Source organism: Rhinatrema bivittatum, chromosome 8 (genome assembly GCF_901001135.1).
Source record: "Rhinatrema bivittatum chromosome 8, aRhiBiv1.1, whole genome shotgun sequence".
NCBI lineage: Eukaryota > Metazoa > Chordata > Amphibia > Gymnophiona > Rhinatrematidae > Rhinatrema > Rhinatrema bivittatum.
In genome coordinates, this window is record NC_042622.1 from 237,399,324 (window position 1) to 237,419,881 (window position 20,558).

The 20,558-nt window shown below is 45.5% G+C and overlaps 1 protein-coding gene across 1 annotated transcript in view; it reads right to left on the minus strand.

Annotated features, from left to right (window-relative positions):
• Positions 1–325: 325 nt before the first annotated feature.
• The window catches only part of NWD1 (NACHT and WD repeat domain containing 1), a 122,942-nt gene continuing 102,709 nt past the window's right edge, over positions 326–20,558 (minus strand). The window contains exons 16-19 of the mRNA XM_029614195.1: positions 17,065–17,341; positions 15,508–16,058; positions 14,327–14,432; positions 326–838 (exon numbers count right to left, since the gene is read on the minus strand). Coding sequence (XP_029470055.1) covers positions 531–838; positions 14,327–14,432; positions 15,508–16,058; positions 17,065–17,341 — 1,242 coding nt within the window. The 3' untranslated portion in view covers positions 326–530. The remainder of the gene's footprint in view (positions 839–14,326; positions 14,433–15,507; positions 16,059–17,064; positions 17,342–20,558) is intronic.

Sequence of the window (20,558 nt, forward strand, 5' to 3'; positions counted from 1 at the left end):
AACCTATTCTCCTACCAAATCACTTTCTGCAGCATCTTGGAAAAAGCTGCATTCACAATATCTGCCAATCAATCATCAGTGCAACCAGCAACCACTCATCAGCTTAACCACCCTCCCTGTCAACCAATCAGTGTAACCATTATACCTGCCAATCATCAGCTTAACCAACCTACCCATCAATCAATCACCAGTGTAACCCTCCTGCCTCATCAGTATAACTCCACTAACTGCCAATCAGTCATCAGCCAAACTATCTGCTTAATGAAGCACCAGGTAACCTGTGTCATAATTACAAATTTTCAAGCAACTCTTTAAACAAGATCATTTTATTGAGATTTCCTTTGTGCCATTATTTCTGAACCACTCATTTTTGTCCTTTTTTCATTCTGAGCATGCAGCCATGTCCATGTACTGGCATCCATTGCGGGTTGGGAGCAGGGATAGGATTACTGCAGAAGTTGACTTTGGTCTCAGTACATGGATTGGCCAGTGGGCGGGTGCTTAGGGAGATCTTTTCAGATGTTTCGCTGTCAGACAATCAGGCAGATTTGAGAAGGCTTAGTGGTCTGGTTTATTTTGGTCTGCTGTGTCTTCTTTGAGTTGCTGCACTGTTTTCCAGGATTCGTAGTACTTGCATTGGCATTCTCATTCTTCCGAGACCTCACTGAGCATGTGGCCTTTACATTCTGAAGTGGGTTGTACTGCTGGCTGACATGTTCAGGACTTTGAAACGCCTCCTTTATCACATAACCCAGTCTTGTGGTTGCAATAAACCCTTCTGCAGTTGAGATAATTCTGCTGACAGTTGCATACACATATTGTACAGCAAGTAGGGAACCTAAGACACCCAAAAAAACAAAATTAGATGAATGTCTTGATATTATGTGTTATAGAGCTAAAAATAAATTATATGGCAATGCTTTTTTTCTGGACTGAGCACATTAGCAATGAAGCAGCAAATTCACTTGTATATCCAGTGGGACACAATAGGGTCCATATTCAGCTGTTGTGCAACTCAGCAAGTTAGCCAGATACATTTATCTAGCTAACTTAGCTGAGCTATTCAGTGGTGCAGCAGCACCATTGACTATACTTGGCTATCTTAAATTTAGCTAGATAAGTTAGCCTGTGGCTTGACCAGAATATTGGAGTAAGCTGAATAACTTATCTAGCTAACTCGACTCCTCCTTGATCCGTCCTTTCTCTGCCCCTGAATTATCTGGCTAAAAACTTATTCGGATAAGTTATTTATCTGGTTAAGTGGCACCCGCTGACTGTAGCCAGATATTCAGTGGCGCCACTTAGCCAGATAAGTCTGACTTATCTGGCTAAGTTTTTTCTAAATATCAGGCTCACTGATACCAGAGTACAAAACATATCAAAATGACAGAGCAGATAGAAGTGGTGGAGGTGTTACAGTATATGTGATGGATTATACAGAATCAAACAAAATATAGATTCTGCAGGAAACTAACTGCACTGTATAGATAGAACTTTCTTGCATAATGAGGAAGAGTATAGCAGTGAGGGATTACTACCTTCCACCTGAACAGGATTTTGAAACAGATTATGAAATGCTAACAGATTAGACAGGTTACTAAACATGGAGACATAATAATAATGGGAGATTTCAGTTAACCTAGTATTGGGTAAGGGTGCTTTGAGAGAATTTTCTATGAAGCCAGGCTAGTTTGATGGCAATGAAGAAATAGATAATTACAACACAATAAGATTTCACTGATGAGACTTGTAGGAATTATCAAGGTTGCTGAAATGCTAAAATGTATATTAAAGGTTAGCATTATGTTCGTTTCTGCTTTCTGGGCTTAATTTATAATAAATCATAAGACTTACAACAATCCATTCTCAGCATATATGACATAAAATTATAATGTCAACCAGATGGAAAATGTTATGCAAACAAACAATCTAATCCTTTGGTGTGTAAGTTTAGAGGCAGTGACATCGCTTATTGAGTGGAACAGCTCAGAAGAGCTAAGATGGCATTTACTCTGCATTGTCTGGTAAGCTGCACTGCTCCTATTATGAGATATTTATAGTAAAAGACTAAAGATTTTTCTCTTACTGGTTGTTGGTATTCTGTTTATTAGCACCCCAAATATTTTATTGGGTAAATATCTGATTAGGGCATGTCAGGAAGGTTAAGTTTCACAGAGAAGCAATAAGAGATTAGTAATATAGGCATCCAGGACATCCGCTTCTCCCACGCCCACCCTTTTCATGCAATGAACACACAAACAACAGAGGGGGATCAAACAGGCCACAGCTTTATTACATATATAACAACCAGGAGCCCGAGCCACCCACCATAAACAACCAACCGAGAGTGACCATCCGCCACTAACCAGCAAGATGAGCACCTCCAGGCCATGATCCTGTTGGTTGACATTACTGACATTAAGCATACCCATGACCCTCATTACCTTCCAGCAAAGAGTCATGCATGTAGATCCCCGCCACTAACCAGCAAGGAGCCGAATTTGGTACAAATGCACCCAGTTGTTCCCAAAGGAATTCCTGACATGACCACCATCGAGTCAGCCAGCCGTTAAACACCAGGATGAACCCCCAATCAGCTTGGGCTATCCGCCCTCTCCCCCAAGCTGTGACAGGAAAGCCAAAACCCACCATAACAACAACTTAAATAAGGGCGGGCGGGAGGGAAGCAGCAGGCTGCAGCGGCAACAGGCAAGTGACACTCGCCCGGCCATGCACAGCTCCCAAACCCTTCAGACTCCACCCACTCCTGATGGCCCTAGCCCCCTGGGAACCAATCAGTTCCCAAATCCCCGGTAGTCTGAATTCAAACCACACCACATTCTAATGAACTGGGAAACCAGTCCCCTGAAACTTTCCCTCCCCCTCCAAACAACCAGGTCTGCTATTGAAGTGGGCCTGGAACCATATTACTTCGGGCAATCAGGTACAACACTTGCCTGCCCTCCCATTCTCATTGGAATGCAGGATCTTGTACAAGGGATAATGGTGTTGGAGCTGCTTGGCAATGCTGATCATAATGCAATCAAATTTGAGATAATTGATGAAGGGAAAATAAGAAAATTACTGAAATAACATATAACTTTAAAACGGAGACTATGATGAGACAAAGAATCCAGTTAGAAGAAAACTAAAAGGAGCAGTTACAAGGTTAAAAGACATGGAGACTGTTGAAAAACACCATCTTGGAAGCCCAGATCAAATGTATTCCACAAATTTAAAAAAAGGTCAAAAGAAGGACAAGTGTCTGCCAGCATGGCTAAATGATGCTGTGAAAGAGACCATCAAAGCCAAAAAGGCATATTTAAAAAAAAAAAAAAAAAAAAGGAAAGCAGGATCTAACAATGAAAATAAAAAGGCACATAAACACTGCAAAATTAGATGTAATATGCCAAGGGAGAATTTGAGAAAAGACTTGCTAAGGAGACAAAAGTTAATTAAAAGGTAAAGAGGTAAAATTCCTAGATGAAATAAACGATGCTTCATGAAGCAGCTGGCACAAAAATTAACAAGAAGGAACACAGGATTTGGTATGAGAGATAATAGTGTTAGATCCACTTGGCAATAGTGATCACAACATGATCAAATTTTACTTAATAACTGGAGGGAGGACACTAAAGAAATCTATTGCAACAGCATTTAACATTCAAAAGAGTGACTATGATAAAATTAATATGGTTGGGAAAAAATGAAAGGAGAAGCTGCAAATTTTAAGGAGGTAATTTTCAAAGGAGTTACACATGTAAATTTAACATTATTGTAGCAATTTTCAAAAGCCATTTATTCGAGTAAAGTACACTTAGGTAAGTAAATCCTATGGACAATTCAATAGCATATATTTTAGCAATTTTCAAAAGCCCACTTACTCGAGTAAAGTGAAATTACAAGTGTAAAACCCAGTTTTACGTGTGTAAATGCTTTTTAAAATCAGGCCCTAAGAATTTACCATCTTGGAAGCCCAAACCAGATGTATTCCACGCATTAGAAATGGCAGAAGGAAGCTTTTCTAATAGCTAAAAGAATGTTTTTCAAGAAATGGAAAAGGGATCCAAATGAAGAAAACAGGAAACAGTATCAGATGAATTTTCAAAGGAGCTACATGTGTAAATGTAACATACTATTGAAGCAATTTTCAAAAGCCATTTATGTGCATAAAGGGCACTTACATGTGTAAATCCTATGGACAATTCAAGGCATATATTTTAGCAATTTTCAAATGTTCACTTGCATAAATAAAGTGAATTTACACATGGAAATCCTAGTTTTACACGTGTAAATACTTTTGAAAATTAGTCCTTATATGCACTGGCAAGTTAGTTGCAAAGCATTGATAAGAACTGGCAAAGAGAGAATTTGAAAAGAAGATTGCCATTTAAGCAGAAGCTCATAATAAAAACTTTTTCAGATACATTTGAAGTAAAAAGCCTGTGAGAGTCAGCTGGACATTAGAAGATGAAGGGTTAAAAGGGGCCCTTAAGGATGAGAAGGCCATAACAGAGAGACTAAATGAATGTTTTGCTTTGGTCTTCACTGAGGAAGATATAAGAGAAATACCCATGCCAGAAATGATATTCAAAGGTGATGATTCAGAGGAACTAAAACAAATCTCAGTGTACCTGGAAGATGTAATGGGGAAACTGACAAACTAAAGAGTAGCAAATCACCTGGACCAGATGGTATATATATCCCACAATGCTTAAAGAACCGAAAAATGAAATTGTGGACCTGTTATTGGTAGTTTGTTAACATTAAATCATCTATGGTACCTTAAGACTGGAGGGTTGCCAATGTAATGCCAATTTTTAGAAAGAAATCCATGGGTATCCAGGAACAGACCAACGAGTCTGATGTCTGTGCTAGGCAAAATGGGAGAAACTATCATAAAGAACAAAATTACTGAACATATAAAAAGACATAGCTTAAATGGATGTTAGGGTTCACTAATAGTTTGCTTAGTCTCATGGGTGAAAGGCTAGTTCTGGCTAGGATCTGGATAGGCTAAAAGGGAAAACAAGCAAGATTGCTACACTAGAAGACTACATTTCCCAGGGGCCCTTGCTCTCTGAGGAAAGTTTCAGTTGGGAGGAGCTGGCATTGGATGGAGTCACTAACCCCCATGAGGAATGGCTATTAACTGTATAAAGCTGTAGGCTTTTGGCAGATGGAAGGCAGAAGGAGAGACGGAGGAGGGGGAAACCAGTAGGGCATAACCAACCCTATAAAAGAAAGCACCTTTCTCACCATGAAAGGAGACTTAGATGAGAGGACCCAGAGACAGGACTTCACACACAGAGTGGCTTTTAAGTTTAAGTGATATTTTTCTTTTGCCACGCTGCCTAAGACGGACACTGCTATAAACTCCTTATTGGAAATGAAATGAAAAGTTTTTTAGAAGTATATGAGGGAAGCCATACACGCGTGGTGATCAAGACAGAACCTAGCAAAGCTGTAACCTGTTTTGGAGCCTGGGATTTTTTTTTTATTGCGCTAAGCCCTGCCCAGGTTTCGTTGATGCATCAGGAAACTCTAATATAGTCAAAAAAAGTAAAGAGAATGCGTGTAATGGCAGCAGCGTGCAAAGTGCTCTTATAAAGAAATAGAGACTCTGTGGAGTAAGCCAGGAGTAAGCCTCTCTTCAGTCTATAAACAACAGTTGTGTACAGTAGTTATGTCTTGTGTCTAAATTAAAAAGCTACATTTGTGATGTGCACAGAAATAAAAAGGATGCATGTAATTGCAGCAATAGATAAAGGACTTATATAAGCGATCAGAGACTGTTGTGCTGGTGGACCCTTGGACCGAGGGGGAGTTGGCGCTACCTGTGGGGAGGAGCCCCGCAGGTCCCCACCATCTTCAGGCGGAGTTGGTGTAAGCAGAGGCCCTACTGGAGCTTCACCAATACCAGCCCCCATTCCCCTTAGGTTGAGCCCCTGGGTTTCGGGGCCGGCTGGTCTTAGGTGGGGGCCTCTGTGGTGGTGGAAGTCCAGGCAGTCGGGAACATTGCGGCCAGCATGTTGAAGGGTCAGCGGAGGAGCAGCCAGGGGTCAAGAGATGATTAAGCAATGTAGGTATACAGGCTGTGGTCAGAGGCAGGCGGCAAAGCATAAGGTCGGAGTCCAAGCAGTGGTCGAGGCAGATGGCGAGAAGCAAGGTCAGAATCCAGTCCAGAGTCAAAGCCAGAAGAACAATCCAAAGGGAAGAGGAGGAGGAGGAGAACGAGGACCTCAGACGTAAGACGGGACGCAGGAGTCAGACGAAGGAGAGAATGACCAGGAAGACCAGAACTCAGGAAACCAACCAAACGGCCTTGGAACTGGGAACAGGAACTCAGGAACACGTACAGCAGAAGGAGCCAGGAAGCGAGGATCAGGGTTCAGGAACCAGGAATGCAGGCAATCCGCTACTTCCAAAGGAGTCGACCCATTTCCAAGGCAGGGCTGGAAGCTAGAGCCGGCCTGAAGTAGTCCTGCGGTGGTGATGTCATCGATGGGTGCCGGGCCGCCGTTTTCGACCACTGGCCCCTTAAGAAGGGCAGGATCGGGCGCGTACGCGTGCCTAGGGGAGCAGTGCATCGGGGCTGGGGAGATTGCAGCAGCAGCCGCGCAAGAAGGAGGAAGGCTGTTTTCGGCACTCCTCCCCGGCGTTGGGGAATGTAGGGGTGAGTGTGGCGGCTGGCAGGAGGCCGCAAGCCACCAAGCAGAACAGAGACTTTGTGAGGTGCCTAAAAGTAAGCCTCGCCTCAGTTTATAAACTGCAACAATGAAATGTATAGGATTAGTTTGGGGGGGGGGGTTTAATTAAAAAGTTGCATTTGCGAGATGCACAGAGAAACTGTTTTGTCTCCGAGGAGCAAATAAACATGCTGCACTAGATAAAGTTTCCCAGTAGGGCCTAGACTGGAGAAAGTAGCTAGGAGCAAGACCAGGAGACTTAAGGTTGCTGTTTGTGAAGAAAGCCTGATCAGTCCATGCCTTATAGTCTCTTTGGGCAGGAATAACAACCTCTTTGCTTGAACTTAAGAAGTTTGACTGTGATTTATTATGGAAGAATTATAATTCTGCTGGGGCAATAAAGCTGAGATGCGCCAGAACTGAGATGGTGCCAGTGAAGCTTAATAATAAAAGTAACTAAAAGAATGCCTCTGCTTCATGGACTTTTTCTTTTGGGCATTGAGAGACAGTTTGAGTCCGGAGAGCCTGAATATCTAGTTGGGAAACCGAACTAATGGAAATGTTACAGTGAACCCAGTTGGAAGAAGCGGGGTTCAGAAGTGAGATCTCCTGAAGCCTTGGGGAAGAAGAGGTCATCAGTGATGATACAAGGACACCTGCCCCAGCCTACTGAAAGGGGGAGGCCTAGGCACATTAAGTCAGAACCTGGGATGCAGGTAAGGCGGGACCCACATAAGGCCCTGCTGCAAGGCTTTGATTTTATTGACTTCTTTTTTTTGAAGGAGTTAATAAACACGTGGATAAAGGTGAACCGGCAGATATAGTGTTCTTGGATTTTCAGAAGGCGTTTGACAAAGTTCCTCATGAGAGGCTTCTAGGAAAAGTAAAAAGTCATGGGATAGGTGGCGATGTCCTTTCGTGGATTGCAAACTGGCTAAAAGACAGGAAACAGAGAGTAGGATTAAATGGACAATTTTCTCAGTGGAAGGGAGTGGGCAGTGGAGTGCCTCAGGGATCTGTATTGGGACCCTTACTTTTCAATATATTTATAAATGATCTGGAAAGAAATACGACGAGTGAAGTAATCAAATTTGCAGATGATATAAAATTGTTCAGAGTAGTTAAATCACAAGCAGATTGTGATAAATTGCAGGAAGACCTTGTGAGACTGGAAAATTGGGCATCCAAATGGCAGATGAAATTTAATGTGGATAAGTGCAAGGTGATGCATATAGGGAAAAATAACCCATGCTATAGTTACATAATGTTAGGTTCCGTATTAGGTGCTACCACCCAAGAAAGAGATCTAGGCATCATAGTGGATAACACATTGAAATAGTCGGTTCAGTGTGCTGTGGCAGTCAAAAAAGCAAACAGAATGTTGGGAATTATTAAAAAGGGAATGGTGAATAAAATGGAAAATGTCATAATGCCTCTGTATCGATCCATGGTGAGACCGCCCCTTGAATACTGTGTATAATTCTGGTCACCACATCTCAAAAAAGATATAGTTGTGATGGAGAAGGTACAGAGAAGGGCGACCAAAATGATAAGGGGAATGGAACAGCTCCCCTATGAGGAAAGACTAAAGAGGTTAAGACTTTTCAGCTTGGAGAAAAAACAGCTCAGAGGGGATATGATAGAGATGCTTAAAATCATGAGAGGTCTAGAATGGGTAGATGTGAATCGGTTATTTACTCTTTTGGATAATAGAAAGACTAGGGGGCACTCCATGAAGTTAGCATGTGGCACATTCAAAACTAATCGGAGAAAGTTCTTTTTCACTTAACGCACAATTAAACTCTGGAATTTGTTGCCAGAGGATGTGGTTAGTGCAGTTAGTGTAGCTGTGTTTAGAAAAGGATTGGACACGTTTTTGGAGGAGAAGTCCATTACCTGCTATTAATTAAGTTGACTTAGAAAATAGCCACTGCTATTAATTGCAACAGTAATATGGAATAGACTTAGTTTTTGGGTACTTGCCAGGTTCTTATGGCCTGGTTTGGCCTCTGTTGGAAACAGGATGCTGGGCTTGATGGAGCCTTGGTCTGACCCAGCATGTTCTTATGTTGTCCCCAGGATTAGTCTGCATCCAAGCCCAAGACAGTTGCAGCTTCAGTCCAGGGTATCAGTATGCCACAAGGCTTGCACCTCATTAGAGGGTCAAAGCCAACATGGATTTAGCCAAGGGAAGACTTGCCTCACCAATTTGCTACAATTTTTTGAGGGCGTAAATAAACGTGGATAAAGGTGAGCAGTTAATATAGTGTATCTAGATTTCCAGAAGGCATTTGACAAAGTCCCTCATGAGAGACTTCTTAGGAAATTAAAAAGCTATGGGATGGGGGCAGTGTCCTTTTGTGGATTAGCAACTGATTAAAAGAAAACAGAGAGTAGGGCTAAATGGTAAATGCTCTCAGTGGAGAAAGGTGAATAGTGGAGTGCCCCAGGGATCTGTTCTGGGACCCCCTGCTTTTTAACATATTTATTTAAAAAAACCTGGAAATGGGAACTAGTGAGGTGATCATATTTGCCAATGACACAAAATTATTCAAAATTGTTAAATCAGAGGAGAATTGTGAGAAATTGCAAGTGAAGATTAGGCATGTAAATGGAATTTAATGTGAACAAATGCAAAGTAATGCACTTAGGGAAACGTAACCCAAATTATAGCTACACAATGCAAAGTTCCACAATAGGCATCACCATTCAGAGAAAGGATCTAGCTGTCGTAATTGATAATTCGTTAAAATCTTCTGCTCACTGTGCAGCAGCAGCCAAGAAAGCAAATAGAATGCTAGGAATTATTAGGAAAGGAATGGAGAATAAAACAGAGAATATCCTAATGCCTCTGTATTGCTCCATGGTACAGCCTCATCTTGACTATTGTGTGCACTTCTGGTCACCACATTTCAAAAAAGATATAGCAGAATTAGAAAAGGTATAGAGATAACCAAAATGATAAAGGGAATGGAATGATTCTCCTGTGAGGAAAGGCTAAAGAGGTTAGTATTCTTCAGCTTAGAGAAGACTCCTGTGGGGAGATATGATAGAGTTATATAAAATAATGAGCGGAGTGGACTGAGTAAACATGAATCGGTTGTTTACTCTTTCAAAAAGTACAAAGACTAGGGGGACACACAATGAAGTTACTAACAGGCCGATACAGTAAAAATCGCAGGAGAGCGGGCGAGCGAGTGCTATCCCGGCGCGTGCACAGGCCACTCTCCTGTGCGCGCGATTCAGTAAATTAATTTATTTAAATTAGGGCCCACGGTAAAAAAAAGCGCTAGGGACGCTCTTTTTTTACAGGAGCGGCGGCTGTCAGCGGGTTTCACAGCCGACGCTCAATTTTGCCAGCGTCGGTTCTCAAACCCGCTGACAGCCACGGGTTCGGAAACCGGCCGCCAGCAAAAAAGTAAAATGTGCGGCTTGGCTGCACATTTTGCTTTCTGTATCGCGCGGGAATGACAAATAGGCCCATCAAGCTGCATTTGCATGTTGCGGGTGCTATTAGGTTCGGGGGGGTTGGACGTACGTTTTCGACCCCCTTACTGAATAAGTGGTAATGCTAGCGCGTCGAAAACGCGCGTCCAAATGCGGGTTAACAGTGTGCTCCGCTGGAGTGCACTGTACTGTATCGGCCCATTAGTTGTACATTTAAAGCTAATAAGAGAATATTTTTTTTGTTCAAGTCATATTTAAGATCTGGAATTCATTGCCAGAGGATTTGGTGAATGCTGTTAGTGTAGCTGTATTTAAAAAAGGTTTGGACAAGTTCCTGGAGGAAAAGTCAATAAAGCATTTTTAAGATGGAGTTCTAGAAATCCACTGGTTATCCTTGGGGTATGCAGCATGGAATCTATCTACCCTTTGGGATCCTGCCAGGCATAATGGCCTGGAGACGATGTGTTCCCTCTGCACAATACTGCCATTTAAAAATGCACTGGCAAGGTTCCCACCTCCTGTCAGTGAGAAGAGGTCCCACATGATGGTGCCATGTGGTGGAGCGCTGGTAGAGTTCCCACTCCCTGCTGGCAAGATGAGGACCCGCATGGCAGCACACTGGTGGGGTTCACCCCCCTCCCCCCCGCCAGCGAGGAGAAACCCTATGCAGCAATGAGCCCACTGGTGACCAGCCAGCAAATAGAAGACTACGACGTTGTCCTAGGGAGGAAAGGTGAGTCATATTGCAGTTGTAACTAAAAAAGAAGGGGTATCATTATGGGAATGGAAACAGTGGTGAGAGTGATTGGAGGAAGAGGGAGAGAAAGAGATGAGAGTGACTCAGAGGGGAAGGAGGGAAGGGAGGAGGTGAGAGGGAATGGAAGAGGGTGAGTGGGAGTGAAGTGGTAAATGACAGAGGGAAGAGAAGAGGATTCAGTAGGATGGTGAATGACAGGGAATGGAGAGAATGGGAGGGAGGAAATGACTGAGATTATGTAAACCGAGGTGATGTTACTTACGTACTCCGGTTTAAAAAAAAATCTATAAATAAATAAATAAATAAATGGGAAGCAGGGAGGGACTGAATGGGAAAGAGGGAGTGAGTGACACAGGGAAGGCATGTGGAAGTGAGAGAGTGAGTGACAGAGGAAAGGGACTGAGTGGGAGAGTGAGTGACAGAGGAAAGGGACTGAGTGGGAGGGAGAGTGACAGAGAGGGGAGGAAAGGGGTGTTGCGCCCGTTGGTTGCAGACGGCTGCACCCTCTATTGCTCACCTTTTTCCTGCCTGATTCAGTTCCTTTTGGGAAGATGGCTGCCTCTGCTTCTCCACGCCGACCCCTCCGGCATCCCCGGTCCAGCATGGGCGATTGCGTTCGCCATCTCTCTCCCGGAGTTACCTAGGGCATGCGTGCGCAGCCCCATCCTTTATGTGCGTCATGGCGGGAACCTCGGGAGCATCCCCACAGCATGACGTCACGAGCTCTGGTATTTAAACTCCGTTCACGATTCCTAATATGAGTTAGCAAGGAATCCTCCATGCTGATCTCTCTACGTTACCAGACGCTTCCGCTCTGTGTAGTCTTGCTCCAGAATGACTTAGGTACCTGCTCCACGGGAGCCTTGCCTCGCTCCTCTACACCCTCCGGGGTTATCTGCCATCAACAAGGACACCTAAGGTACCCGCTCCTCGGGGTCCTTGCCTCGCTCCTATCTACTCTCTGGGGTTGCCTACCACCTACAAGGACGCCTAAGGTACCTGCTCCTCAGGGGCCTTATTTGATCCCGGACCTCCGCTCCTCGGGGGTTCTCTTCTACTACAACTGCCAGCATCAGAGTGAGTACTACCACTCCAGTTCTGTCTCTGAATTGTCTCATCTCTCTCTTCATAGATCCTCAGCCTACCTCGCACCGCGGACCAATACCGGATCTACTCTCACTGGCCTTTCCATCTAGGCCTGGGTTCTCGGCCTTCCCTGCTTTGTGGAGCACTACCGGACCCATCTCCCTCTCGGGACCTGGTGAGATTGTGGGGATGCCTTTTCCACTCTGCAGCCTTCAGACGGAACATTGCCATCAGACATCTCCTCTGCTGGCTGGGATCATTACCCGTTCCTCGGGTTACCATCTGTGTTGCAGTATAATAAAAACTAACTTCTCTGTGTCTATCTCTGCTCAGGATCTAGCCTATCGCTGCAAGTCCCCGCAGGGCCCCGCCCTGTGCGAGGTGCCATTTCTTGCAGCGACCAAGGACCCACGCCTCAATGTCCAAACAACAGCAAGAGGGTGCGTAACAATGAAGGGAGTGGGTGAGGGGGTTGGGAGACTGAGAGGGAAGGGCGGTTTGAGTGACTAAGAAGTAAGGAGAGGTGGTGAGTGGAGTTGAGTGAAAGGGAAGAGGGTGAGTGGAGATGAGTTGAATAACTAAAAGGTGAGTGAGATGGAAAAAACAGGGGAAGGGGGAGGGAGGAAGTGGAAGAAGGGAGTGAGAAGAAGAGAAGGTAAAGAGTTTGTGAATGAATGTGTGTACACAGTATATGAGAGAGAGGAGGAAGTTTGTGTGATACCATCTCTCTCCACTAATCCACTACAATCTAAGGGTGATTGGAAATCAAAAGTTTCCAGTTATAGAGAGGGGGATTTTTTTTTTAACCTTATTAGTTTTAATTACTGGGTGTTTGATTGTACTGCTGTTTTGAAATATTTAATTGATTTATCCTTATTCTTCTTAATTATTAGATGTTCTATTCTTCATCTGTTTTGACATTATTTTTGTTAGTCTAGTTTACTGTTATGATCAATGATTATATTTCTTGAATTTATTTTGAGGAATGGTGATGTTTCTGTTTTTGTATTGTTGCACTGCATATAAGTCTGGCTTGTAGTGGTTTCCAGTTGTAGTTATTATTTGGTGAGGGTCTATCTGCATTCTGCATTTGTGACTGAAGTGAGGTATTCTGCTAGCCAGGAAAATGCCTTGCACCTCTTGCCCTTAAAGTGTATCTCTGTTGGGTTGAAGGTTTTGCTGATTTTGGTAGAGGCTGGGATTCATAATTGCAGGGCCTCCTCAAGTGCTAAAAATGGTGGTGCTTAAGTCTGTTGGATACTGAAATGCCTACAGTTAAGTGCTGGGGGTTTGATTATCATGCTGAAAAGCTCCAAGGTGACTCCCCCATCCCAGTCCCTATTGTGGCTGATAACTTGTAATGTGGCCCCAGCACAAAAAAGTTTGCCCACCTCTGAGATAGGAGCAAAGGCAAGACATCAGTTGGCCAGCACCATTTTGAAAAATGGCCACTGCCAGGTCCAGAGCTTAGGGGAAGCTCCAGGCCCTCACTAGAATACCAGGGCAAGTTTGCCAAGTCCAGGGGATCAGGAGAGTGTGCTGGTTTGGGGGGCAGGGGCCAGCTTCTGGGGGAGGAGGTTTCATGAGAAAAGGGAGAGGGTATGGAGACTTGGGGGCAAGACCTTCACTGCTGTTTCAGGGGGATAAAGTTTATTTTTTGAACTTTAGTTCCCTCAAAGGGTGGGATGGAGTCTTGTAAGTCCCCTGAGATCTTTGAGAAACTTGGTGGGGGAGGGGTTAATCCAGGCTTATCGGCCCCTATAATTCACTGTCCCAGGATAATCAGGGCCTTCTGATCTGTAGCTAATTTTCATGAAAATAATGGGGCTTGCAGTTTTTCAGGTAAGCTCTATTCTTTTACTTACATAAAATTAGCTTGTAATGAGCTGCTTTACATGCATTGTAGCTTATTGCCATTTTAGCATTACTGGGGGGGAAAATACCATGCATTATCACTGCTGCTAGACATTTACCATGTCTAATGCTGCTTAGTAAATGACACCCTGAGGCAATGGAGAGTACAATGACTTGCCCAACATCAGTGGGAGAAGCAGGATTTGAACCTTGTCTTGGCTGGGGTCTTAGCCACTGCTCTAACCACTAGTGTATTCCTCCACTGACTGGATGTAAGTTTCCAAAATAATATTACTGCAAAGCATATTAGATTTCATTAAAAAAAACATACCACCTCTAATTCCACAAAAGTGCAAAGCTATAAGGACAAAAAAGAGGTAGCAATAGAGCCAACAATGAAACAGATAGCTATTTTAAAGCACTGCTGCGTTAACAGCATTTTTACTTCAGCGCCTTTAGTTTCGCTGTTATTCATTCGCACAACCTTACTAACCGTTCGAGACGTCCCAGACTTTAATGGCTCGGTCTTGTGATCCGGTGTAGACATACTGGTCGTCTTGTGAAAAGGAAGCACACAAAATGCCCTGGAAAAAGAAGCCCTGCCAAGAATGATGGAAAGAGAGGGTTAGATCAGGGCTATCCAAAAGAGGCCAACTGGGTCCCAAACCCTAATGCAACTAATATGTCAGAACCCGCTGAAGTTCTAGGCTTGTCACAGGGGAATTGTTCAGAAAAGTTCTTGTGTTCTCAAGTAGAATTTTCCGAACCTTCTATTCTAGACACTTGAACCCTTCAAAACATGGATGACAGGCCGAAGGCACTGGGGCCTAGAGAGCAGAAAACGCATCGTCCCCACTGTGACTTCGAGAGGAAAATTAAGAAAATCTGGGGGATTTGTTGGTAACATTCTACTGTGGATCACGCTGAGTTGTTTCATTCAATGTGTGCAAGGTGACTTGGTCCTCGGATGCACATCATAGGCCACTCCCTGTGCTCCACTAAGAACCTTTTTGCATGGAATTCCAGGTTATCGGAGATAGACCTGATGTTCCATCATTGCCTCTGCTTGATTTGCAGGAAACTGAAGGCTCAGGCAGGGCTGGGTTTAAGAAGCACCCCTCGGCAAAGAATTAGGGAAGGGGTGATCGTGTTCCAAGAATGCAGGAATAGGGGCGCAGGGTCTTACTCTGAACATGCACTGTGTTCAAAGGAATATCTCCTCTTCTTTCTCACAAGCATTGCTCATCCTGAACGGCAGCATCCTGTCAGACTGGCATCCTTTGAGGTGCAAGGGTGGGCCAGCAGCAGTTCTAGTTTACAGTGCCTTTAAGGGGCCAGTATGATGGGGGGCACTGCTGCTCAAGCTGAGCAGTGTTTGTGAGAAAGTGCCGCTGGGACAGAGGAGGAGGTGCCCCTTTCAGTTCGGCACCCCTAAACGACTGCCTGATTCACCTAGTGAGAAACCCAGGCCTGAGCACAAGTCCACAGATGCCATGATGATGGAACCAGTAACCCATCCCTGGGAGCCCACTCTTGAGAGAGGGGCTTTGCCCTTGCCTTTGATGACTTCTTCTGTGTGTGCTAGTTTGCATTAAGCATACTCCTGTATAGTTCAAGACATGTTTCAAGAATTTCACTTCTTGGCATACAGCAAGTGCTGCAGACTACACCCACCTGGTAGCACATTTCATGTTCCCACTGGCAGAGCTCCAGGTTCCAAAGGCGTTGGATAGAATCTCCACAGCCACTCAGGGCACAGAGCTCCCTGTTGCTAGCTTCTAAGCAGGTGACCTTGCTCCCATGTGCTTCCAAGGGAACAACCTTTGCAGTGTGACATTCATAAAGAAACAGATCCCCATTTTCCATTCCATACATCACCCTGGAATCGTTGAGGACCATCAGGCTTGAAATGGAAGCAGGGCCGCCGGGTCTAAATGTGTGAAATGGTCCCTCAATACCCGAAGATGAACCTTCAGAAGTGATATCGTACACCAGGACCACATTGTCATAGGCCACAGCAAGCCTCTCCTCTCGCTTGCTCACTGCAATGCAGTGAATAGCCTTCCGAGCCTCTGGGGGAGGGATGCACATCACGTCTTGCCGGGATTCCAAGGGAAAGACCAGCACCGTGCCAGATGCCAGGCCACTAAACAGCAGCTGCTTCTGTTCGGCTACCTCTAAACAACACACTTCAGCTGACGTGTCGAGGACATCCACAGATTTCCCTGCAAGTGGGAGGCAGATTTATGCATTGGTTCATAGTGTTGTTAAAAGAGAATCCTCCCTACCGGGTATTCTGTAACATGTCAAAAGCAGCCTGCGTAAAGGTGCATAGTTAACCAGTGTCACACGGTCTTAAATTCTTTTAAGATGCTCCCCCCAGTAACTCTGCCGCCTTGGGAGCAGACAGATTTTGAACCCAGTCACAAAAGATATTAGAGCCAGTGAATCTGACTGGTTTGTGTTAGCTGTGCAGTCCCAAATTGATTTACATCAACTAAGAATGGGAAGCTGTTTGTTATTCTCTCCCAAGCATGGCTGCTCCCTAGGGTGCGAAGGAATTGCATGGGAAAAGCTTAAGCAATCCCTCCCTCCAAAATTTCACCCCTTCCCCTTAATAGTAGACATTTTAATTGCAAAGGGTGGGCATCTGGGCTTCTGAGCAGCCATACAGGTCATTGGATTAACAGCCTTCCATCTGAATGTATCCAGTAGCTTTTTACAATTTTTCATTGGGAAGAGCATCATTTCTGAAACTGACTGCCCTGTGGGAAGTGACCAGACAGTGACAGGTAACAAGGACCAGTGAATTTTTTTTTGTGTGCAATGAATGATTTAGGGAACCGCTGAACCTTTTAGCTAACTAGAAAGTGTGTTTGACTAATGGTTTTATTCCCTAGTGTGCCTTTCCTTCTCTGTCTGTCTGTACTGCAGCTATTTGGAGTCTCAGCATGCCCAAGGTTCCTTTTGGATTTTATGCTCTTTTCAATTCATGAGTGTCACAGTTTCGTGTTCTGTTCTGTAAACCTTCAACTACCACATCTTTCAAGGCAATCAGAGAGCTGATGCTTTTAAAAATTATCCTGGAGCAATGGAAATTCAAAATGCGCATGCACCTGCTGATGACTACTGCTATTTCAGCTTCTTTTGATGAATGTTTTGTCCAGAGCTTTGGATCATGATTTCCTGCCCACCTCTTCTGTCCTGTCATAATAAAAACTGTTACTTCACCTTGCAGAGAGTCCCAGACAACGATTTTGTGCTTGTCTCCGGTCTTGGGGAAGTACACCAACTTCCCGCCATGCGAAAGAGCTGTGCACCCGGTGCGATCCTGAAATGGGGCCTGCGCTTTGTGCATCAGATCATAATCAAGGTTCCAGAGCTTGAGATAATATGCGTTCCTGGATGCGGACACCAAAGTACCCCCATGCAGTGCCAATAGCGTCACCGACATGCCCATTCCATCCAATGAATCCAACAGTATACCCTTTTCAGATAAACTCCAGACCTAAGAACCATGAAAAAGAAATGCAGTGAAAGATGAGGAAGGCAGAGGGAGCACAGAACTATGATGGACAAAGATTATCTGAACCAATGTATTCAATCCCTGCAGCCACAACAAAGGGGTTAATTCCCTCACTCTCTACAAATAAGTTCCGAATGATCTAAAGCACATTCTGTATTAAACATATCCAAGGATATTATCCAGAGATATCAGGGTTGTTAGACAATGGCCTCAATGGACTTTTAGTCTTCTTCCAATTTAGCTGACTGTGTAAATATGGCATAGATGTAGTCCTGATCACATGCAGCTCTCCCCAGTTACTATAGTGGTTCTCGGGCTCAAATATCCCCACCCATCACACAAGCCCTTTTATAGCCTCTTAAGAGGCCTTATTCCTTGCAACGTTGCTCAATTCAAGTTGTCCCTACCTCACTTAATCCCTAGGTTACTTCTTCCCAATCATGGTTTCCCTGTTTTAACTCTAAGCCTCTTATTTGGTTTTTTTGTCCGTATGTTTTGTCAGCCTGTCTTATAAGCTCCAAGGAACAAGGATTGTCTATTATCTGTGTCTGTAAAGTGCTGCAAACATCTGATATGCACTATATAAATAACAATAATAAACAATGTGGGGTTCCACTGGGATCTCTACAAAGTTGTGTTCTTGTAGAAAGGATTTGCAATTAGAGAAGGAGAAAGGAACAGACCAATTTTCCCCTAGCAAGCCCAGGTGAGGCTGCAATAATGGTTGTTTACTGCGATTAAATAAGACAGAGACCCCTAAAGGAGTTGTCAATTTTTGTGTTAAAAGTCTAAGCGAGAGAAGTAATTGTTTTCGGTTCTCCTTTCTGGAGAAACCTTAGGCCCGGTTCAATGAGATAAGGATTTTTGGAGTTTAGAGAGAGACTTTCTAACTGCATTACCATTTTTGAGAAGAGGAATCTTCATTTTGTTATTTCATTTAAAAGTAAGTGTTTCCACCCTTTCTTTCCCATTTTTGATAATGGAACAAATGTCTTTCTACTCGGTTGAGAACGAGAACAAGAAACAGGGCCACTATAGCAGAACTGTTAGTTGAGGAGAGGATAACCCATCCAGTACCCAGCTTGTGAGGAGAAAAAGAGGGGAAGAAGTGACACCATTAAAGTGTTTATACACTGCAGAATCCTATCTAGTATGAAGAGGAGAGAAAAGGAGGTATCTAGCTGGTACAGCTAGAGAAAGTAACAGAAAAGTGTGGAATCAGAGGAAAGGTGTTATGACTGTCAGTCGCAGACGGCTACGAGCGATTCAACTCACATCATGTGTTGCCTTGCTCTTCTCTCTGGGTGAACTCGCAGCTGTGGCTAGCCGCTGCTGCCGCATACATCCAGGTTCCCAAGGCTCCTTGTGGCGGCAGGGACACCGTTGCCACCCACGCCGACTCTGGGCCTTCCTAGGCACACGCGCGCAAGCACCACTGGGTCTCCCTTTGAAGGCCCAATGGCGGGAACCTCAGGGGCGTCTCTGACTGATGACATCACAAGGTTGGGATTCATAAGCACCTCCCTCGCCCTTTGCTAGCTGACTTGGCAACGAGTTCCTTCGCTACTGGTGCTTGCTCCTGTCTCCTCGGACCCGTGGTTCCTGTATCGGATCTTCCTATGACTCTGGCTCGGGTACCCGCTCCTCGGGGGCCTGCTTGCGCTCAAGTTGGAGACCTCGTCTCCAGGCTTACCCCGCTCCTTGGGTTAGCCCTGCGCCTTCCAGAGATCCTGCCTGCCAGCTTCCCCGCTCCTCGGGGTTGTCCCTCGAACTGGCTTACTGCTTTGGAGACTCAACTCTGCGCTTCCCCACTCCTCAGGGCACTGCCTATGATCTACACCAGTGACTGTACCTGTGCTTCCCCGTTCCTCGGGGCACTGCCTACGATCTACACCAGTGACTGTACCTGTGCTTCCCCGCTCCTCGGGGCAGTGCCTACGTTCTACACCAGTGACTATACCTGTGCTTCCCCGCTCCTCGGGGCACTGCCTACGATCTACACCAGTGACTGTACATGCGCTTCCTCGCTCCTCGGGGCAGTGCCTACGTTCTACACCAGTGACTGTACCTGTGCTTCCCCGCTCCTCGGGGCAGTGCCTACGTTCTACACCAGTGACTGTACCTGTGATTCCCCGCTCCTCGGGGCAATGCCTACGTTCTACACCAGTGACTGTACCTGTGCTTCCCCGCTCCTCGGGGCAGTGCCTATGTTCTACACCAGTGACTGTACCTGTGATTCCCCGCTCCTCGGGGCAATGCCTACGTTCTACACCAGTGACTGTACCTGTGATTCCCCGCTCCTCGGGGCAGTGCCTACGTTCTACACCAGTGACTGTACCTGTGATTCCCCGCTCCTCGGGGCAATGCCTACGTTCTACACCAGTGACTGTACCTGTGCTTCCCCGCTCCTCGGGGCAGTGCCTACGTTCTACACCAGTGACTGTACCTGTGCTTCCCCGCTCCTCGGGGCAGTACCTACGTTCTACACCAGTGACTGTACCTGTGCTTCCTCGCTCCTCGGGGCAGTGCCTACGTTCTACACCAGTGACTGCACCTGTGCTTCCTCGCTCCTCGGGGCAGTGCCTACGTTCTACACCAGTGACTGCACCTGTGCTTCCTCGCTCCTCGGGGCAGTGCCTACGTTCTACGCCAGTGACTGTACCTGTGCTTCCTCGCTCCTCGGGGCAGTGCCTACGTTCTACGCCAGTGACTGTACCTGTGCTTCCTCGCTCCTCGGGGCAGTGCCTACGTTCTACGCCAGTGACTGTACCTGTGCTTCCTCGCTACTCATGGGCAGTGCCTACGTTCTACACCAGTGACTGTACCTGTGCTTCCTCGCTCCTCAGGGCAGTGCCTATGTTGTACACCAGTGACTGTACCTGTGCTTCCCCGTTCCTCAGGGCACTGCCTACGATCTACACCAGTGACTCTACCTGTGCTTCCCCGCTCCTCAGGGCAGTGCCTACGTTCTATACCAGTGACTGTACCTGTGCTTCCCCGCTCCTCGAGGCAGTGCCTACGTTCTACACCAGTGACTGTACCTGCGCTTCCTCGCTCCTCGGGGCAGTGCCTACGTTCTACACCAGTGACTGTACCTGCGCTTCCCCGCTCCTCGGGGCAGTGCCTACGTTCTACACCAGTGACTGTACCTGCGCTTCCCTGCTCCTCGGGGCAGTGCCTACGTTCTACACCAGTGACT